At 37.0% G+C, this 18,950-nt stretch overlaps 1 protein-coding gene across 5 annotated transcripts in view; it reads left to right on the top strand.

The window, feature by feature from the left end:
* The window catches only part of CDKL3 (cyclin dependent kinase like 3), a 61,421-nt gene that overhangs the window by 23,851 nt on the left and 18,620 nt on the right, over nt 1–18,950 (top strand). For 2 of the 5 annotated variants that reach the window (XM_074313517.2, XM_074313518.2), the window contains exons 7-13: nt 320–408; nt 2,356–2,509; nt 2,616–2,944; nt 4,064–4,157; nt 5,612–5,774; nt 6,569–6,666; nt 8,652–12,085. In XM_074313517.2, the coding sequence (XP_074169618.2) occupies nt 320–408; nt 2,356–2,509; nt 2,616–2,944; nt 4,064–4,157; nt 5,612–5,774; nt 6,569–6,666; nt 8,652–8,705 (981 nt within the window). In that variant the 3' untranslated portion in view covers nt 8,706–12,085. Of the gene's footprint in view, nt 1–319; nt 409–2,355; nt 2,510–2,615; nt 2,945–4,063; nt 4,158–5,611; nt 5,775–6,568; nt 6,667–8,651; nt 12,088–18,950 lie in introns of those variants that run through there. The other 3 variants (XM_074313520.2, XM_074313519.2, XR_012489786.2) reach the window with 3 other exon arrangements.

Below are 18,950 nucleotides of genomic sequence, written 5' to 3'. Positions count from 1 at the left end.
ATGATAATCCATGAACTTTCCACTTTCAGGGCTGAGAAGAGGATCGAAATGAGCTAATTAATTTCTGCTAATTCCAGCAGAAACAGACTGACTCCTAGAATCATAGGAGTAATAATGCTTTACAAGTACAAATTTCTTAGGGAAGTAAATGGTCAGAACTCACTGTCAGAAATTCCTGAGGTCTAATTCTATCTTTTCCAGAACGCTTTTAGTTCTAGGTAATTAATTGCCTATACGCTTGTCAAATAAATTTAATTTTTGCCTTATGGAGACCTGTTAAGAGCTTATTTAATCCTAGAATCTTTTTTACATTTTCTAGGCTTGTTTACAAATTGATCCTGCTGAGAGAATGTCATCTACTGATCTCTTGCATCATGAGTATTTTACTAGAGATGGATTTATTGAAAAGTAAGTATTATGAGTGAGTGTGGATTTTTTAGTGTTTGGTATTAGGAAACTTGACTAACATGAGAATTGCTACATAGGTTAATGTTACACAACAGAAAAATTCAATTTAACAAAAACTTACTGAGTTCCTGTGTTGACTAGGTATATGGTAGACTTACGGGTATCATGATAAAAATTCTAATAATAAAAATAATTACAGTTAACATTCATTACACAATCACTATTTCCTAGGATGTGTGCTATGCATGTGAGATGTATATTCAGTGGTCATCATTGGCCAGAGATAACATTAAATAAACAATCAATATTTTCTAGCTTTATTCCCATTTGGACCTCTGACTCAGAATAGTCCAGTTTTTCCTCTTCTGATAGCATCTCTGATTTATATATTATAATGAAGATTCATTTTCTTTTTTTGTTTGTTTTGAAGATTCATTTTCAAAATGACTTTTTCTCTGCTTTACTTACTCTCTGTGGCAGTGCCTGTTGTCATTTTCTCCCCACCGAATTGGAAGTTCGCTCAAGACAGGGACCATGCCTCTTACAGCCATTCTGTGTCCCACATTATCTACATAATATATAATAACAATGTAGATTCATAAATCGACTATATTTCTTAAAAAAAAAAATACCCACCATTTTCTATTTGGGCTTTGAATGAAACAGGAAAAGTTTCTCATTAATTGTAAAATCATTCAGTTGGCCTTTAGATGTGATGTCAGAAAGATGGACATCAATTAAAAATGAGATGGAGTTAAGATCAGGCATGGAAAAGTCCAGGAACTGCCATTGAAGAGAGACTAGAATAGAAAAAGTCAAAGAAAAGGGAATCCTTGAGAGTAACTAGGCTATTCAGGAATCTTAATCTGAAACAAAAACATGAGAAGATATGTTGAAAGTGCCATTAATGAAAGGTGCCACTTGTTTTGTATCAGTTCTACATAGACTAAGTTGGTATCTCGTAGGTATTTAGGTACTAGGATTTTACTATTACGCGTGAAAGTTCTTGAGTCCAAATGACCGAACCCTCACAAAGTGTTTGGGGAAGACCTTTTCCTTTGATAAGAGGCCTCTTCCTTTCGTGGACCTTCTACAATGCAAGGGAGTTTAAACAAAAGTGTGACATTTTCTCATTCAGCCAAAGGAATCACATTGGCTGTTTTCTTCATCTCCTCACACTACCCTTTGCCAGACATGTACCCTGCAAAGCACCAACGAGATTTGCCTGAACTAGGGAAGAATTCATTCATGGACTGATACTTTAAAACTTCCCCAAATTGATAGCAATAGCTGATTCAAGGAGATGAACTGTGCAACTCAGGAACATGGGTGGGAAGGAGACTTTTCAGTGCAGTCTTTTGACTTTTGAGCCATATGAATGGATTTTGTATGTCAAAATAACTTTTTAAATATTTTAGTATATGTGCTGCCGAAGCGAGCACAAAATAACTTTTTTAAAAAAGAAAGTCAAACTAAAACCAAAACAACCTCCCTTCATTGTTGATGTTCTGTTACATTTGGTACTGAAAATTTTTCGCTAGAGTAAGATTTCAGAAACTAGTTTGTTCATTTTTTAAGTACTGTTACTTTAAAGAACCACAGAAAGGACAAAGTAGGCTGAGTCTTCCTTGAATAGTCTATTTCTCAAAATTAAAAGCAAGACTTTTATTGAGTAAAGTTTGCATCACAAAAGGAATCTAACTCATATAAGTCTATTTTGTAACCATTTTATGTAGTAAATTCCCATGGCAAAATTGAAAGACATATCTTTACCAGGAAGCAATTTATATTAGGTAAATATTGGACCGTCTCTTGGCATCCATTACTGATGACTTATTTATGTTGTGGCTGCAATGTAAATTAATTTATTAAATGGTCCATTAAAGATAAAATATTCTAACTACATAAATAAAAATATTATTGGTTGATAATTGCTTGTTTTATCAGATTCATACCGGAACTAAGAGCTAAATTACTACGAGAAGCAAAAGTCAATTCATTCATAAAGCCAAAAGAGAATTCTAAAGAGAATGAATTTATTAAAGAGGAAAGAAAAACCATATATACCAATACACTGCTAAGTACTTCAGTGTTGGGAAAGGTAAAAACTGGTTTTGTTTTTAGTCAGTATAATTGTATGATAGCTAGCACTCTAATGATAAAAATTACTGTTCTCCTGACTGAGATTTTGGATGTATCTATTCCAGGAAATGGAAAAGGAGAAAAAATCCAAGGAAATCAAAGTCAGAGTTACTAAAGTCAAAAGAGGAAAAGGAGATATCTTGGAACCAAAAAAGACAGAGTATGAAGGTCGACATTATCAACAGGATGCAATTGAAAATGCTCATTCCATGTCTCAAGATACAACACCTATCATTAATGAGCCATCATACCCTGTTAATCCCAGCACTAGTTCCAGTGGCATGAAAGATGACCCACATGCTGGTGGTAGTATGACAATGCCACCCATCAATCTAACTAGCAGTAATTTGATGGCTTCTAATCCCAATTCAAATCTCTCCCTCTCTAACTCAAGGTGAGTTTTAACAGAAAAGAGACAAGGAAATGGACGTAGTTCGTACAACATTCCTATATAATGATGGTAGTTCAAAGAATCAAGTTCATAGTGTCTGTACATAAACTGAATTTAAAGATACATTGAAATTATAATCATACAATGGGCATTACTGAGTTCTTCTCATGAATGCTCTAGAAGAAATTAACTTTTCTTGGTTATATATTATAGATGTTTAATTTTTCACTAATGCCTTTTGGAAAAACCTCATTAAAAATTTTTTTAAAAGACCCTCAGAAAAATTTATTTTCATTTGAAGAGATAAAAAGGTGATATGACCTAAGTTCTGGTCATATTGATGTACCTTTGTATAACTAAGTAGGCTTTATTTTTCTATCACAGCAAATTCTCTAAATGGAGAAAGGATAGCTAAAACAATCTTTTATCGTCAGATAGCCTGTCAAGGTCAAATATTTGGGGAGGAAAACAACATCTTGGGCTAGTTTTAGATTTAGTTACTGATGCAGATTTAGAGACTGGTCCATGAGTCTGTTAATCAAAGGCAGTGTGAGATGGCTGTCTAAGGCATCGGGGCGAGTTCTAAATTTAGGGCAACTACTATGTGTCTAAATGAGGAAGGAGACTAGGTTCAGTATCCCACGTTGATCCTAGTAGACTGGTTTGGGCTATAAATTGTGAAGTTTAGTGGCCTGCAGAGGTGGACAAGTGGACATGTCTGTGTCAGTCAAAAGCTACGGTGGGTTACAGACAGCAGGAGCTCAGTTGTTCTTGAAGTGACCCCAAATCCATGGCTGCATTAACCGTGGTTGGAAACTAGCCTTGACAACAAGCTCGGAAATTCAGAAACCTAATAGTTAAGAGATCCAGGTTCAGAAGAGATGCAAGCTGGAGTATCCCCACAACATGGCTGTCACCACTGATGTTAGCCATGAGTGAGGTGTCCTCCGCTCTGTTTTCACTTCTCTACTTAGAGCATTTCCCACTTAAGGACTGACCATTGTATTTTGGCTCTCCGTGTTCAACCAGCAGACTTCCATGATGGAACTTATTCATTATTGAAGCTAAAACAGATGCATTTCTGGGGAGTTCTAATAACTTCTCATTTTTTAAAAATAATAGGATAACTGAAAGAGTGAAAAAAAGACGTACTTCTTCACAATCTATTGGACAACTTATGTCTACTTGTAGGCAAGAGGATACAGGTGCCATTCAAGTAAGGCAAGAAGCTGGTCATTGAAATATGGACTCTTTCAACATTATTCATGCCCCTCCCCCTCCCCTGTCTTTTCCCCCATATCCAGGGCTCTACTCTAACATTTTTTAAAATGCACTTTTCCTTTCTTTTTTTTCCCTTGAGATGAAAATAGGCCATCATTTCCTTAGTGCTTTCACAATTTTAGTTAATTTCTTTTAAGTTGATTTGTGTTTTTAATGTGTGACTTGGGGCAGGGGGTAGTTAAGATTTTCACCTTTAAAAGCCGTAAGACTTTGGTTTTTCACTTCCAAAAAATGTTTTTAATATCTTACTTTATAGATTAAAAGCAATTGCCAAATAGACATATTTTGCTTTTCACTAGAAAAAATAATCAGTGTAGTTTATTTCCTCATTTTTTACATAGGAAAGTAGCTTGTGTAGAATTCAAGCACAGTGTTATTTACAATAATAAAAAACTGAAAACAACATAGATTCATCCAGAAGCAAGTAACTGGTTAAGTACATTACAGTATATCCACACAGTGGGATACTACTCATTGCATTGTGGAAGAATGTTCTAGGAAACTTTTTACGTCTGTTGTCAAATGAGCAAAAACAGCTAACATAGGGGCCGGCCCAGTGGCTCAGGCGGTTAGAGCTCTGTGCTCCTAACTCCAAAGGCTGCCGATTCGATTCCCACATGGGCCAGTGGGCTCTCAACCACAAGGTTGCCAGTTCAATTCCTCCAGTCCCGCAAGGGATGGTGGGCAGCACCCCCTGCAACTAAAATTGAACACGGCACCTTGAACTGAGCTGCCGCTGAGCTCCCGGATGGCTCAGTTGGTTGGAGTCTGTCCTCTCAACCACAAGGTTGCCGGTTCAACTCCCGCAAGGGATGGTGGGCTGTACCCCCTGCAACTAGCAACGGCAACTGGACCTGGAGCTGAGCTGCGCCCTCCACAACTAAGATTGAAAGGACAACAACTTGACTTTAAAAATAAATAAATAAATAAATAATTTGGGGGGAAAAAACAAAACAGCTAACATAAAAGGTTTTCCAGAATACTGCATTCACAAGTAATTTTTTTCCTTTGGGTTTTCCTAGTGTCCAGAGCATATCATTTTGTAAATAGAAAAATAAATTATTAATAAAGTGAACCGAACCATTTGTCCAAAGTCAGAGTACAGTGAATAGGATTAAAAACTAAAAGTTCAAATTGCGGTACTCATGATCAAGACTGTTATTCTCAGAATATTTAGGATGCTAAGAAAAGTTTGCTTTATGAAACTTTTATTGGTGTTTGATCTATTTATTGGTATTCTATTCTACTTCTTAATTATTAAAATAATCTTGCAAAGATAATCATTGTAATGCCTGTCTTATATCATCCGAATGGCTAATAATTCTAGACTTGTCATTTAATAAATAGTGACACATCTTTCTTCAAATTAACTTTTGTTTGTTTGTTTAGAGCCAAATGGAGAAGGGCGTATTTAATGAGAGAGCAGGTCAAAGTCACCAAATGGCAAATGGAAACAAAAGGAAGATGAATTTTTCCAGATCTGGCAGGAAAGAATTCCATTTACCAGAACTGCCTTTTACAATTCAGTCAAAGGAGATGAAAGGAATGGAAGGTACATATTTATCACATAATTTAAAAAATCTCCAGATGTTATCTTTAACAAGATTGTTTTTTGTAATGTACCTTAGATGTTATAATGTGATTTAGGTAGAAAACAGTAAAGTACTGCAAAAAATATTTTCAGTCGTTGAGAATTTTTTCCCCATAGTCAATAAGGGATGAGACTTAAAGGAGATAATTTTAAAGAAAGGTTAAGAAGGTACAAATTTCATTAGCTCAATATTGTTGAAAGGGTAGAATGGTTTTGAGGAAGGTGGTTTTGGTTTAGTGTATGACCTGGAGCAAAGCAATTTTTTGTTTCTCCATGATTATTTGACCGTATAGTAGCAGGAATGATATATGTGCTTCAGGCATCCCCAAAATTTAGTAGATTAAGATTTATAACATGTATTGAGCTCTTAAAATGAAACTCATTTTTTTGGCAGAGTAAATGTTATGTTTCTTTGAAGAACAGTGACACCTTGTGAAAAGTTAATATAATAGCAAGAATATAGTACTTGCACAGTTCAAGAGGAATTATCTGATCCATTCAACAGTTACACTCAGAATTTAAACAATAAATGTCTTCTTGTAATGGTAGATTATTTGTAAAGTTATAAAACAAATCATTCATGATTGGCACATTTTACCATTACAACTCATGATCTGTTCAGTTCCTTTATAATAAAGTGAGAAACTGACTTTAGTGGATATCAGAATTTCCATTTGGAATTCTTCTTACAAAGGAAAGTAAAATGTCAAGGTAGGAGTAACAAGTTGTCATTGTTGTATATATTTTTGCAAAAGTTAAACAGATAAAAGTGCTGAAGAGGGCATCAAAGAAAACAGAGTCATCTAAAATACCAACTTTACTTAATGTGGATCAAAATCAAGAAAAACAAGAGGTAAAACTTTTTTTGTTTATAGCTTTTTCTAAGGAATGCTGTTTCGAACCCTTGACTAGGTGTGTAAATTTAGCTATTATCGTTGGAAAGTTATATAAAAACTCAAGATTGTAATCTTTGAACTCAAGAAACAGATCTATATTTTCCTAGAATAACCAATTACTAAATAAAGGTTTTAAAAAGTTTTTTGGGGGAGTACTGAATACCAGTACTCATTTGAATGCTGGAGCGATTAGAAGATGGTAACCAAGGAAAAGAGTATGTGTGTTATGTGTGTAACCTAATACCGGATGAGTAAACCATGCCAGAGGAAATGAATAATGTTATAAACAAACTCGTATGGTTAGACCTGGCCCCAAGAATAGATGTGTTTGTCTTTAACCTCTTCCTTCCTGTTTTTCTCCAATTTGTTCCCCATCTCTGCTGTTCGCCTACTGTCTTATTTTCACAAATATTTGCTCTCAGTTAGCTGTCAGATAATCTTGTTGAAATGTCCTAGCCCCTACCCACCTGAGAGAGTCTTGAATTTTATTTGGAAGTCCTGAAGCCCTCAACGTCCAAATGAATACTCTCTATAGGTATTCTTTTTCTTTTAAGGGAAGGGTACTGTGCTGAATTAAATCATTCAGATGGCCCACTGAATTAAATCATTTAGATGGCATTCCATTCTGTGAAGGCATCAACTTCGTTATCTCTGTTTCTTAGTTTTTAAATAAAATTGATTATATTTTTATTCATGACAAAAATTAGCACATACCTATTTAGGAAATTTGAAGAAATTAGAAATATAGAGAAACTTTGATCTGAAACTACTTAAGAAGGCATTTTCACTGTCTATTCAGTTTTCACAACATTCAGATAAAAGAGTTATCAGACACTTAGATACATTTTCACAGTGACATTTATGCTTTATTCTTGGCCTAGAACTTTTAAAGAACTCCACAGTGCACTTTGCCGGGAAAAAAAAATTTTCTATATAGAACAAGAAAGCCATTAATGGTCATCTTTTAGTTCATTATAAAAAGTAACAAGGTGGCTTTAAACTTGGGTGACTTACTGATGTCACAGCATGTTGAACAGCACACGATTTGCACATGTTTTGAATGCCTGGGTGAGTTAGGGCTCCTGAGTTTGGGCAGGCTAGTAATGTGCTATATGTGTTTATCCCACTGGCCTGTGAAAGCCCCTTCTCCCCCTAGAACTACTATTACATTCCAAAGCAGGAAAAAATGAACTCTTTAGATAGTATGTCATTTTTAAAACACAGATGTAAATAGGAAGGGAAATCCCTTCTTGCTCTCTGGTATAGAACTCCTGAAAAGATTACATTTTTAAGTGTGACCTTGAAACTGCGGTAGTTGTTAGAAATAACCAGAAGTCATCAGTGATACTTGTAGTTTATTTGTACTCCCCATTCAAATACAGTTCTGACAAGTGACTGAAATTGCTCATAAGGCTAGTCCAAAGACTTTTAATAAATTAATGTCAGAATTAAGAAACTTTTCCTAAATTTTAAGTTGGTAGTTTGTTATTCTAGAGCACGAGAGAATATGTATGACATGTTTTTAAAAACATAAGGTAGGCAATAGCAACCTATTTGTTCTATTCTTGGCTTTGTTATTGACTTGAGTTTGAATTACTTAATCAGATCCAGGTACTTTCCAGTTGTACATTAAATTCTTTTAGACATCTTAACTGTGTACTGAAATAGCATCCACGCATTGAGTAGACTCTATGACCGACCTACAGAGAAACCCTACATTACTGCTAATGAGTGAGTTAGGCAAGAGAGGTCAGAGCCCAAGCCCCCTTCAGTTCTGTTTCATGATGATGAGGAGGAATCCTTGCTAAGTCGTCTTCCTGTGCCGTATAAAACAACAGCCCCCAGGTGCGAAGTACAAGTACTTTACTGTGACTGTATTTCCTTAGCCAAAGACTCACTCACCATTTCCTCAATTAAGGTCCTGTTTCTATTTACTTTTTAGAATACAGGAAATGCACAAACTGAAAGGAAGAAGAACCCACCATATATAGAGTAGAAAATGCAGCAGCTGAAAATTCAGGGAATCCCAGAATCACTGCATCGTTTTTAAAAATTCCTTTTTATTAATTTTACGTCCACAAAAATGCTGACTAGAGAATTCTACAGCTATATCTTAAATTCTCTGTAGTTATGCGCATATGCACTTAAATTTATTTTTAAATTTATTAATCTTTAAATTATTCATGTTTTCTTAATTTGAACATTAATTTATAAAAACTGCCTGACTGGTACATCCTAATAAAACTGCTACTTACATTAAGTCATATAATTTTGTTTGATGATATATTATCTCACTCATGTTTGATTAGTGGTCATTCTTAGCTTTGGTTCAGAACTTGATAATTATAGAAGGAAATGTTTCTAAATGTGTAATAAAGCAAGATCCCAATGCCTGGGAGCACCAAACATAGGTTTGGTTCCACACTGAACATTCTGGAACAGCATTTAAGTATATCATGAAGATTGTTTGAAAGGGTGGAAATGGAGCAAAGCATTGAAGCAAATTTCTGGCTTGACCAACATGTTTATCATTTAGTAGTTTAATAGAATATGTTGTTACATATAATTTAACATCAATAGGCAAGGTTTTGGCAGCATATATTTACGTTCTTATCCCTGGTTCAAACTGGCTTGGTTTCTAATTTTAGTGTGGAGATGGCTATTGTGAGGGGAATAATTTGAAGAGGAACAGATTTTTTTCTCATATTGTCTTTTAAATCTTAAAATACAAATTGGCAAGCCTTTTTTATTTTATATACAATAGAAATGTCACATGAGCTGTTAGGATGGCCATTGACACCAATGGCATCACCCAACTTTGTTTTGTTAGCAAACCATTCACTGTTTTCTTCCTCTAAGAATTCTGTCGATGTGATGGTTTGATTTGGAATTAAAGTCATCTCCTCTCTGCTAGCTCCTTTGCTGGCCATGATTACTAAGTAGATAACATCCTGTCATGTGAAGCACACTGTATACTGATCTCGGACCCTCTGCTAGTCACATAACCTTGAATGTCAATTATATCCTAGAATGCTCAGGCTTCCCAAAGTAAGTTCTTAATGAAATATCTGACCCGTTGTTTTAAAAGCTGTTCATTACTATTACATGATTAAAAATATATTCTGTTAGTTATAAAACTATTTATAATATTTATAAAATATCTGTAAATATATGGTATTCAAATGTTAATCAAATTATTTTATCTTTTCATCAACGACCAGCACTCTTCCAGTTTGCCGGTTGCATCTGATAGTGTCTTGTATGTGGTACAAATGTTTTCTATTTCATAAACTAAATTATATACAACCCAGAAAAGAGTAGTATCAAAATTCTTTTTTGTTGTTGTTGTTTTTAAGATTTTTTATTATTATTATTATTGGGGAAGGGGAACAGGACTTTATTGGGGAACAGTGTGTACTTCCAGGACTTTTTTCCAAGTCAGGTTGTTGTCCTTTCAATCTTAGTTGTGGAGGGTGACGTTCAGCTTCAAGTTGTTGTCCCTTCAGTCTTAGTTGTGGAGGGCGCAGCTCAGCTCCAGGTCCAGTTGCCGTTGCTAGTTGCAGGGGGCGCAGCCCACCATCACTCGCTGGAGTCGAACTGGCAACCTTGTGGTTGAGAGCCCGCACTCCAACCAACTGAGCCATCCGGGAGCTCAGCGGCAGCTCAGCTCAAGGTGCCATGTTCAATCTTAGTTGCAGGAGGCAGAGCCCACCATCCCTTGCGGGACTGGAGGAATTGAACTGGCAACCTTGTGGTTGAGAGACCACTGGTCCATGCAGGAATCGAACTGGCAGCCTTCGGAGTTAGGAGCATGGAGCTCTAACCGCCTGAGCCACCGGGCCAGCCCCATATCAAAATTCTTGATTGTCCTGTTCTTCAAAAAGCAATAAAGTGGAATTATCCGGTGGTTTACTAGGACTCCACATGATTTTGTATTTACTACAAGTAGACATGAAAAACAAAAGAAAGCATAATTTCTTTATTATAGTATTGTCATCTTTTCATCTCATCAAAATGTTGATTAGAATTCATAGCTGATATTATTGTACACAATACACAATAAAGCTAACAGACTGTTAGCTTTGGCAACTAATCCCCAGGGAAATGGAGTTGGTCCCCTGTGGTAGGTTTAGCAGTTATATGTCTGTCCATTGCCTGTGGAATTTGAATTTATATATCTGTTGATCCTTACATCAATACAAAGGATTGTCAGTTTGTTTTCAATTTCTACAAAAATGCCTGCCGGGACTTTGATTAGGACTGTGTTAAATCAATATATCATTTTGAGGAGAAGATATCTTAATAATACTGAATCTTCCAATTCACCAGCGTAGTATAAACTCTCCATTTATTTAGATCTTCTTTAATTTTTTTGGTACTATTTTTTAGGAGTCTTATACATCGTTCATTAAATTTATTTCTGTGTTTTTTTTTTTATGCTGTTACAAAGGGTAGTGTTTTTTAATGTCATCTTCCAGTTTTTTGTTACAATACAGAGGTACGATTTGTTTTTCTATATTGATCTTGTGTCCTGAGGCCTTCCTAAATTCACTTATTAGTTCTAGTAGTTTTCCTTCCTTCCTTTGTTCCTATGTTCATTTGTTCCTTTCTTCTTCTCCTTCGTCGTCTTCTCCCTCTCCTCCTTTTCCTTCTCCTTCTGTATATTCCTTAGGATTTCCTGTACAGACAATCATAACTTCTATATATAAAGATAGTTTTTCCTCTCCCTTTCCAATGCTTATGCCTTTTATTACTTTCTCTTGTCTGATTGTGCCGACTAGAACGTGTGATAATGTTGAACAGAAGTAGTAAGAGAGGATATCCCTGCCTTGGTTTCCTATACCAGAGGGAAAACATTCAGCCTTTCCCCATTAAGTATGATGCTAATTATAGGTTTTATATAGGTGACCTTTACTCCATAAGGATGGTTCCTTCTATTTCACTTTGCTGAGTGTCCTTACAATGAATGGGTGTTAAATTTTGTTAAATGCTTTTCCTGCATCTGCTGAGATGCTCTTATGATTTTCCTCCTTTATTCTGTTAATGTGAATTATATTAATTGATGTTCAAATGTTAAATCATCGCTGCATTCCTAGGATTAAACTCCACTTGATCCTTTTTATGTATTGTATTGTGTTTGATGAGTTAATATGTTATCAAGGATTTTGGCATCTATGTTAATGAGTAGTTTTAGTCCCTTTTTTTCCTTATATTGTTTCTGTCTGGTTTGGAATCAGTGTTATGTTGCTTCATAAGATGAATTGGAAAGTGTTCTATCCTCCCTCGTTTTCTGAAAGAATTTCTGTAAGATTAATTTTATTTTCTCCTTAAATGTTTGTTAGAAATTACCAGTGAGGCCAACAGAGCCTGGAGTTTTCTTTGTGGAAAGATTTTAATATGCAAATTTAATTTCCTTAAATTTATTTAATAAATATATAGATATCTAGATTTGCTGTTTCTCCTTGTGTCATTTTTGGTAATTTACCTCTTTCAAGGAATTTGTTTATTCCATCAAAGTTACTGATTTTATTGGCATGACATTGTTTATCATTTTCCCTTATTATCATTAAAAGTTGGTAAGAGGGCTGGCCCGGTGGCTCAGGCGGTTAGAGCTCCGTGCTCCTAAGTCCGAAGGCTGCCGGTTCGATTCCTGCATGGGCCAGTGGGCTCTCAACCACAAGGTTGCCAGTTCAATTCCTCGAGTCCTGCAAGGGATGGTGGGCTCCGCCCCCTGCAACTAAAAATTGAACAGGGCACCTTAAGTTGAACTGCTGCTGAGCTCCCGGATGGCTCAGTTGGTTGGAGCGCGTCCTCTCAACCACAAGGTTGCCAGTTCGATTCCTCAACTCCCACAAGGGATGGTGGGCTGTTCCCCCTGCAACTAGAAACGGCAACTGGACCTGGAGCTGAGCTGCGCCCTCCACAACTAAGACTGAAAGGACAACAACTTGAAGCTGAACGGCACCCTCCACAACTAAGATTGAAAGGACAACAACTTGACTTGGAAAAAAGTCCTGGAAGTACACAGTGTTCCCCAAAAAAATCTTTAAAAAAAAAAAGTTGGTAAGAGCTATGGGGATGTCCCCCTTTGGTAATTTGTATTGTCTTTTTCTTTTCTTGGTAAGTCTAGCTAGAGGTTAATCAATTTTACTAATTATTTCAAAGAACCAGCTTTTGGTTTTATTGATTATCTCTATTGTTTGTTTCCTATTTTACTGATTTTTCCTCTTATCTTCACTATTTCTTTCCTCTATCTAGTTTGGTGTTAATTTGTTCTTTGTAATATAATAAGAAATATATATATATATATATATATATATACACACATTTCTGGTCTTCAACTCCTGTTCCCTGGCGCAGAGCTCTAAAACCCTTATGATTTCCTGACTGATAGGGTTGAGAGGAGCGTCTTAACTGATCTCCCTGCTTTCACCCTTATTTAACCTTCATTCTCTTACCAACTCACTGCCTGGGTGTTCTTAATAAAACTTAAATCAGACGATGTCACCACTCTGCTCAAAACCCCCAATGCTTCTTACTTTGCTCAGAGTAAAAGCCACAGATATTGCAGTAACCTACACAGCCCTGCCCAGCATGCCTCTGCCCCCCACCCCCTCCCTTGACCCTCTTTGCTACTTCTCTCCCTATTGCTCATTCTGTTCCAGGCCCACTGGCCTCCTTGCTGTTCCTTGCTGTGCTTTAGAACCTAGGTTTTTGCTCTTTCCTCTGCTTTGAAATATCTTTCCTCAGGTGACTGCATGATTCCCTCCTTCACCTCCTTCCCATTGCTCCAGATGACCTCCTTCCTGGTTTTCACTCCTATAGGAAGCCTTCTCTACCACTTGACTTAAAATTACAACTTTCCCCATTCCTATTCTCCCTTCCTGCTTTACTTTTCCATATAGCATTTCCCTGCTGGCAAGCTATATATTTTACTTATTTTGTTTATTAATAGTCTCCCTCCACTAAAATGTGAACTTACATAAAGGCAGGGATTTGCTGTTTTGTTGGTTGCTGTATTTCCCCATGCTTAGAACAGTGCCTAGCATATACTGGCACTCAATAACGTTTGCTTTGTGAATGAAGGAATGAATTGATTAAGCACCTTACATAGTAATTACTTGACAAAACAAAGAATAAAATATGGGATAATTTTATCGGTGGGGTGGGTAGAATGTGCCCTCCGCAGCGTGCTAATATTGATGGTTCAAGTGGCCGGACAAGGAATGAATAGCAGTGATTCAGCATGGAGTTTAAAGATGAAGGAGATTAGATGAACTTAGAGTTTGTTGGTATTTTAATGAAGGAATTGAAATTTAATTACACTTAGAGATAACACAGAAGGATGCATATTAGGAACAGAATTTGTGGAATGTCAGATAAGTTAAAAAAATTGTTTCTCAAAAATTAGAAAGTGGAAGGAGCCAAGGAAAGATAAGGCAAGTGAAAGGGTAAAAAGAAATAATGCTCTGCAGAGTGAGTTACAGTGTTTCGGTCAGATTTTCAGATTCTCCCCCAAAAATCACTACATTTCTGGGGTTTTTTTAGCCACTGGTGTGTCAGGAGACCAGGGAAGTCCTAAATGAGAACACTTAGGACTTGCTAGAGAGTGAGAAATTGTGTAAGTACTCTCTCGGTGTTATGCAGGTCTCTCAGTTGCTCCCTTGGCTTAGAATAAGTGAAATGATTTCTTTGCTTAATCGAATGGATACGTATGGTATTGAAAGAATAAATGATCCTGTGAAATGTTTAACTCAAAGCAGTAAATAAAATGAAGTTTACCTAGATTGACTTTCAAACAGACTTTGTGTTAAGGTTCTTGCTCTTCACAGTTAGTTTTATTTAAGCAGTAGCAGTATATAGATTGCAGGTATCCAGTGACTATTGCATAGTCTATATGCCCCTCTTGCCAAAAAGTAAAAATGATTCTGGTTTCCTTTGAAGTCAGATAGTGCTAACCTCCTCCAGAGGGAGCTCAAGGACCAGTATTTCCAGGACGCGCAGCCTCTCTCTGCCCTGGTCTGAGGGAGGACAAGCCAATGAGTCCCCTGTTGCACTGAATGACGGTATGAGGATGGGGTACTAATTCGGCAATGCTTTTTGCTCTAACTCAATGCTTTTTGCTCCCCTGGATGAGAGATGCAATAAAAATGCATGCTAGAAATTGGGTTTCCTCAGATGAATGACTCTAAAATCTTAGGACATTTCAAACCAAGCCCTAGATTGTTTACATACATTTCAGGCAGCATCTTTTGGGCGTCTCTGAGTAATTTCTTTGTGGAGGTTAATTATTACCTTGAACCGTATTATTACAATGTTTAAAGCATCTGATGCCTCATGAAAAACCTTTACAACAACATTTATTATGGAATAATTCCGCCATCCATAATCTCCTTGGATTGTCGTTTGATTTGAGTTAGGAAAGTTGGTTCCTTTAATTTCTATCCTCCAAACAGAATATCTGGTAGTATCAGGATATTGAGACTATACCATAAACTCCTGGGGCTTCTTTCTTTTTTAAAAATGTATTGAATGCACCTTCAGTTTTTATAAAAATCCACATAGTACAGATTGGTACTAGAGGCTAGTATCAGATTGCCTGGATTAGGATCCTGGCCTTTATCACATCTTCACTGGGGTATATGTGTGTAGTGCTGTGTTGCTGCATTTTCCCAGCTGGAAACTAGGGACAAGAAGAGCTTATCTCTTAGACACATTATGAGGACTTACTGAGATAAGATTTAATACTCACAGGGCATAGTGGGTTTGTAGTGATGAAATTTAGTTGTTCACAAGGCCTTTGGAGTCTCCTTCAAAGATGCAGAATTATGGTCCTTAATTTTAGAGCTGTTTTCTGAGTCTATCCTGACTTCATTCCCTTTGGTATTAAATTAAGTCTAGGGGTACCCTTTACTCTTGTTGCATATTACCCGTGAAATTCTGAGGGTATCTGTGTCTTGGTCTCCATTTGTTTAGATATGAAGTTGGCATGGGTGACGAATACACCAAATACCTGCTCTGCATGTATGAGATGTTTCATTCAATACAAGAACAATCATGCCATTTAGAGTTTTCAAAGAGAACTGTATAACATATCCTCTTTTTAAAAATTTTTTATTTAAGTATAGTTGGGATACAATCTTATATATTTATATTAGTTTCAGGTGTACAATATAGTGATTGGACATTTTTACACCTTACAATGTGATCACCCTACTAGTTCGAGTAATCGTCTCTCACCATGCAAACTTATCTCACTATTAACTATATTCCCCTTCACCTTTTTCACCCATCTCCCATCCCCCACCCTTTCGGTAATGAATGGATAACATATCTTCTTTTGTAGGAAGAAACTCTCAGCAGAGTCAGTAGTGTCTTTTAGAGTTGTGTCCCATCAAAGGGGAGATGCGAGTATTGTAATTCTGTTCCATCCTGGGAAAATCAAGTCTAGACCAGCAGTTCCCAACTTTTATCTTTTGAGGCTACTTTGGATTTTCTGAGCCTTTGTGCATTAGTGGAGCAGGTTAGGTGATGTTCCAAACATGGTTGTGTTAGAGTTTTGAGAGGATGAGTTACGGGTTAACATAGGGAGATCCAGAAACTTTTATGGAGCCTGGAGCTTTTACATTTGAGAGCCCGTTTTTGAGACAAAGAATCCAAAATTGCAAATACAAAATTGCAATTACAAAATTGCTAGGGTTATTCTCATGGCCATGGAAGGAGCCTATACAAAGGAGGGACCTACACTGGCTTTTTGGCAAGTATGTCTCTACCTGCAGGATTGCCAGGACTTGGTTCTCTGTGGCCACCAAAAGTCATGCAGAGACATGGGTTATGGCAGAGGCAGTGGCAGCTGAATTGGCAATCGACCAGGTCAAGTTCTGAAGTCTATTGGGTAGACATTCATGTGATGATTGGGAGTCCTGGCTCCAGTCCTTTGACCAAGCGGAGTTGTGACAAGAGGAAGGAGTTACAACTGGCAGCTCAGTGGGTTGCTGCTGTGTGACACTCATTTCCTTCCATTTGTAACAAGGAACAGAGTGATAGGGAGCATCCTGACACATGTAACACCTTGGAGAATAAAATTAAATTTTGATCCATCAAATATTGAGTCTGGCTTCTGTTTTCACCACAGTAACACAACCTTACTTTAAACGGGCATCAGTTATCGCCTACTTGTCCAAGTCAAAGGCTTTCTTTAAGTCTTTATTTTCCCTGACTTTTCTGTCTCATTTGACACCATGAATCATTTTTCCTTCTTGAAATACACTCATCTTTTTTGTCACATTGTTTTCTTCTCACCTGCAAACACTTTTCTGCTCCAGTGATCATTTATTATATCTTCCTACCTGTTTCCCTGTCAGCGTTCTCTGCAGTGCAGTTCTGAAGCCTTCCACGCTTCCCTGCTTCCTTGAGAGAAGTGTGCTGCTATTACAGCCTGACTGCTACATCTGAGGGTACTGGAGGGTATTACTCCAAGATCTATCGTTTTGACAGTGACATTTATCAGAAGCCCCAGTCTCCACATGTTTGCTAATATTTCCACTCTGTCATTTTGCTGTTTCTTCAAATTTACCATATCTAAACTAGATTAACTTCTCCCCAAACCGTTTATCCCTTCCCTCCTAGATTTTCGTGTATCTAAAAGTGGTGATACATAGCTTTCCTTGGCTTGAAACTTGACATCAGCTTGATTTTTTTTTTTTTCAGTTTCCGTGTACCCGATAGCCAGACAGACACTGTGTTTCCCCGAAAATAACACCTAGCCGGACCATGAGCTCTAATGCGTCTTTTGAAGCAAAAATTAATATAAGACCTGGTATTATATTATATATTATATTATACCTGGTCTTATATGAGAGCCGGTATTATATTATATTATATCATATTATACCCGGTCTAATATTATATTAAAATAAGATCGGGTCTTATATTAATTTTTGCTCCAAAAGACTCATTAGAGCTGATGGTCCGGTTAGGTCTTATTTTTGGGGAAACACAGCATCAGGTCTACATGATTCATTCTTTCTAACATACTTTGATTCTCCCACATTAGTTTTTCATGCTTAAACTAATATAGCCTTTGGGACTCTTCCCATGCAAGGTGACTTATTTTTCCTATAGGCTCCCATTTTTTATTGTTTATAGTATATACCAGGTCTGACAATTAAGTTCGCAAACCTGCAACTGTGGGCTTACATTGGCAGCACTGTACAAACAGCTCGGTAAGGTTTCGTAACCTTGGTATATCAGTGTCTCACAGCTGTGTTCGTGTTGATGTGTGGTGGTGTCTTGCTGAGTGGCATTCATTATTGTTGTTGCGTGTTTTTGTGTTCTATTGCGAGAATAAGCTTGAATTAGAGCAACAAACAAGCATTCAATTTCTTGTTAAACTTGGCAAGAGAGGAAGTGAAATCAGGGACATGTTAGTCCAAGTTTATAGGGATAATGCCATGAAGAAAGTGGCAGTGTATACCTAGATTAAATGTTTTTCTGAGGGGAGAGAATGCATCACTGATGAAGAGAAGTCAGGGGGGCCAGTAAAGAGCAGAACTGACGAAAACATTGCAAAAATTCGTCACGTTATGCGTCAAAATCATTGGCTGACTGTGAGAAGCATAGCAGACCAAGTAAATATCGATAGAGAAACAGGAAAATCTTAACTGAAAATCTTGGCATGAGAAAAGTGTGTGCAAAAATGGTCCCGAAGGAGCTCACTGATGAACAAAAGCAAAGGAGAATTGAAGTTTGCCAAGAGCTTTCGGAGAGGCAAGACGATGTTTTGGTCTGTGTTATCACTGGTGATGAAACATGGGTGTACATATGCGATGCTGAAACAAAGCATCAAAGCGCACAATGGAAGTCAGCTAATTCTTCACAACCAAAAAAGTTCTGTCAGTCCAAATCAAGAGTCAGAACGATGTTGCTAAACTTTTTTGATATTAGAGAGATTATTCATTATGAATTATTACCAACTGGACAGACCGTTAACCAAGTTTACTATTTGGAAGTGCTGAAAAGGCCGCGTGTAAAAGTTAAATGACTTGAACTTTTTGCCAACAATTCATGGCTCTTGCATCACGACAATGCACCAGCTCACTCGGCACTGTCTGTGAGGGAGTTTTCAGCCAGTAAACAAATAACTGAATTGGAACATCCTCCCTACTCACCTGATCTGGCCCCCAATGACTTCTTTCTTTATCCAAAGATAAAGGAAATATTGAAAGGAAGACATTTTGAT

This window comes from Rhinolophus sinicus, chromosome 5 (assembly GCF_057876585.1).
Source record: "Rhinolophus sinicus isolate RSI-liver-muscle chromosome 5, RSI-T2T, whole genome shotgun sequence".
NCBI lineage: Eukaryota > Metazoa > Chordata > Mammalia > Chiroptera > Rhinolophidae > Rhinolophus > Rhinolophus sinicus.
The sequence above is the reverse complement of the archived record's forward strand: the minus strand, read 5'-3'. Positions and strand labels throughout refer to the sequence as shown.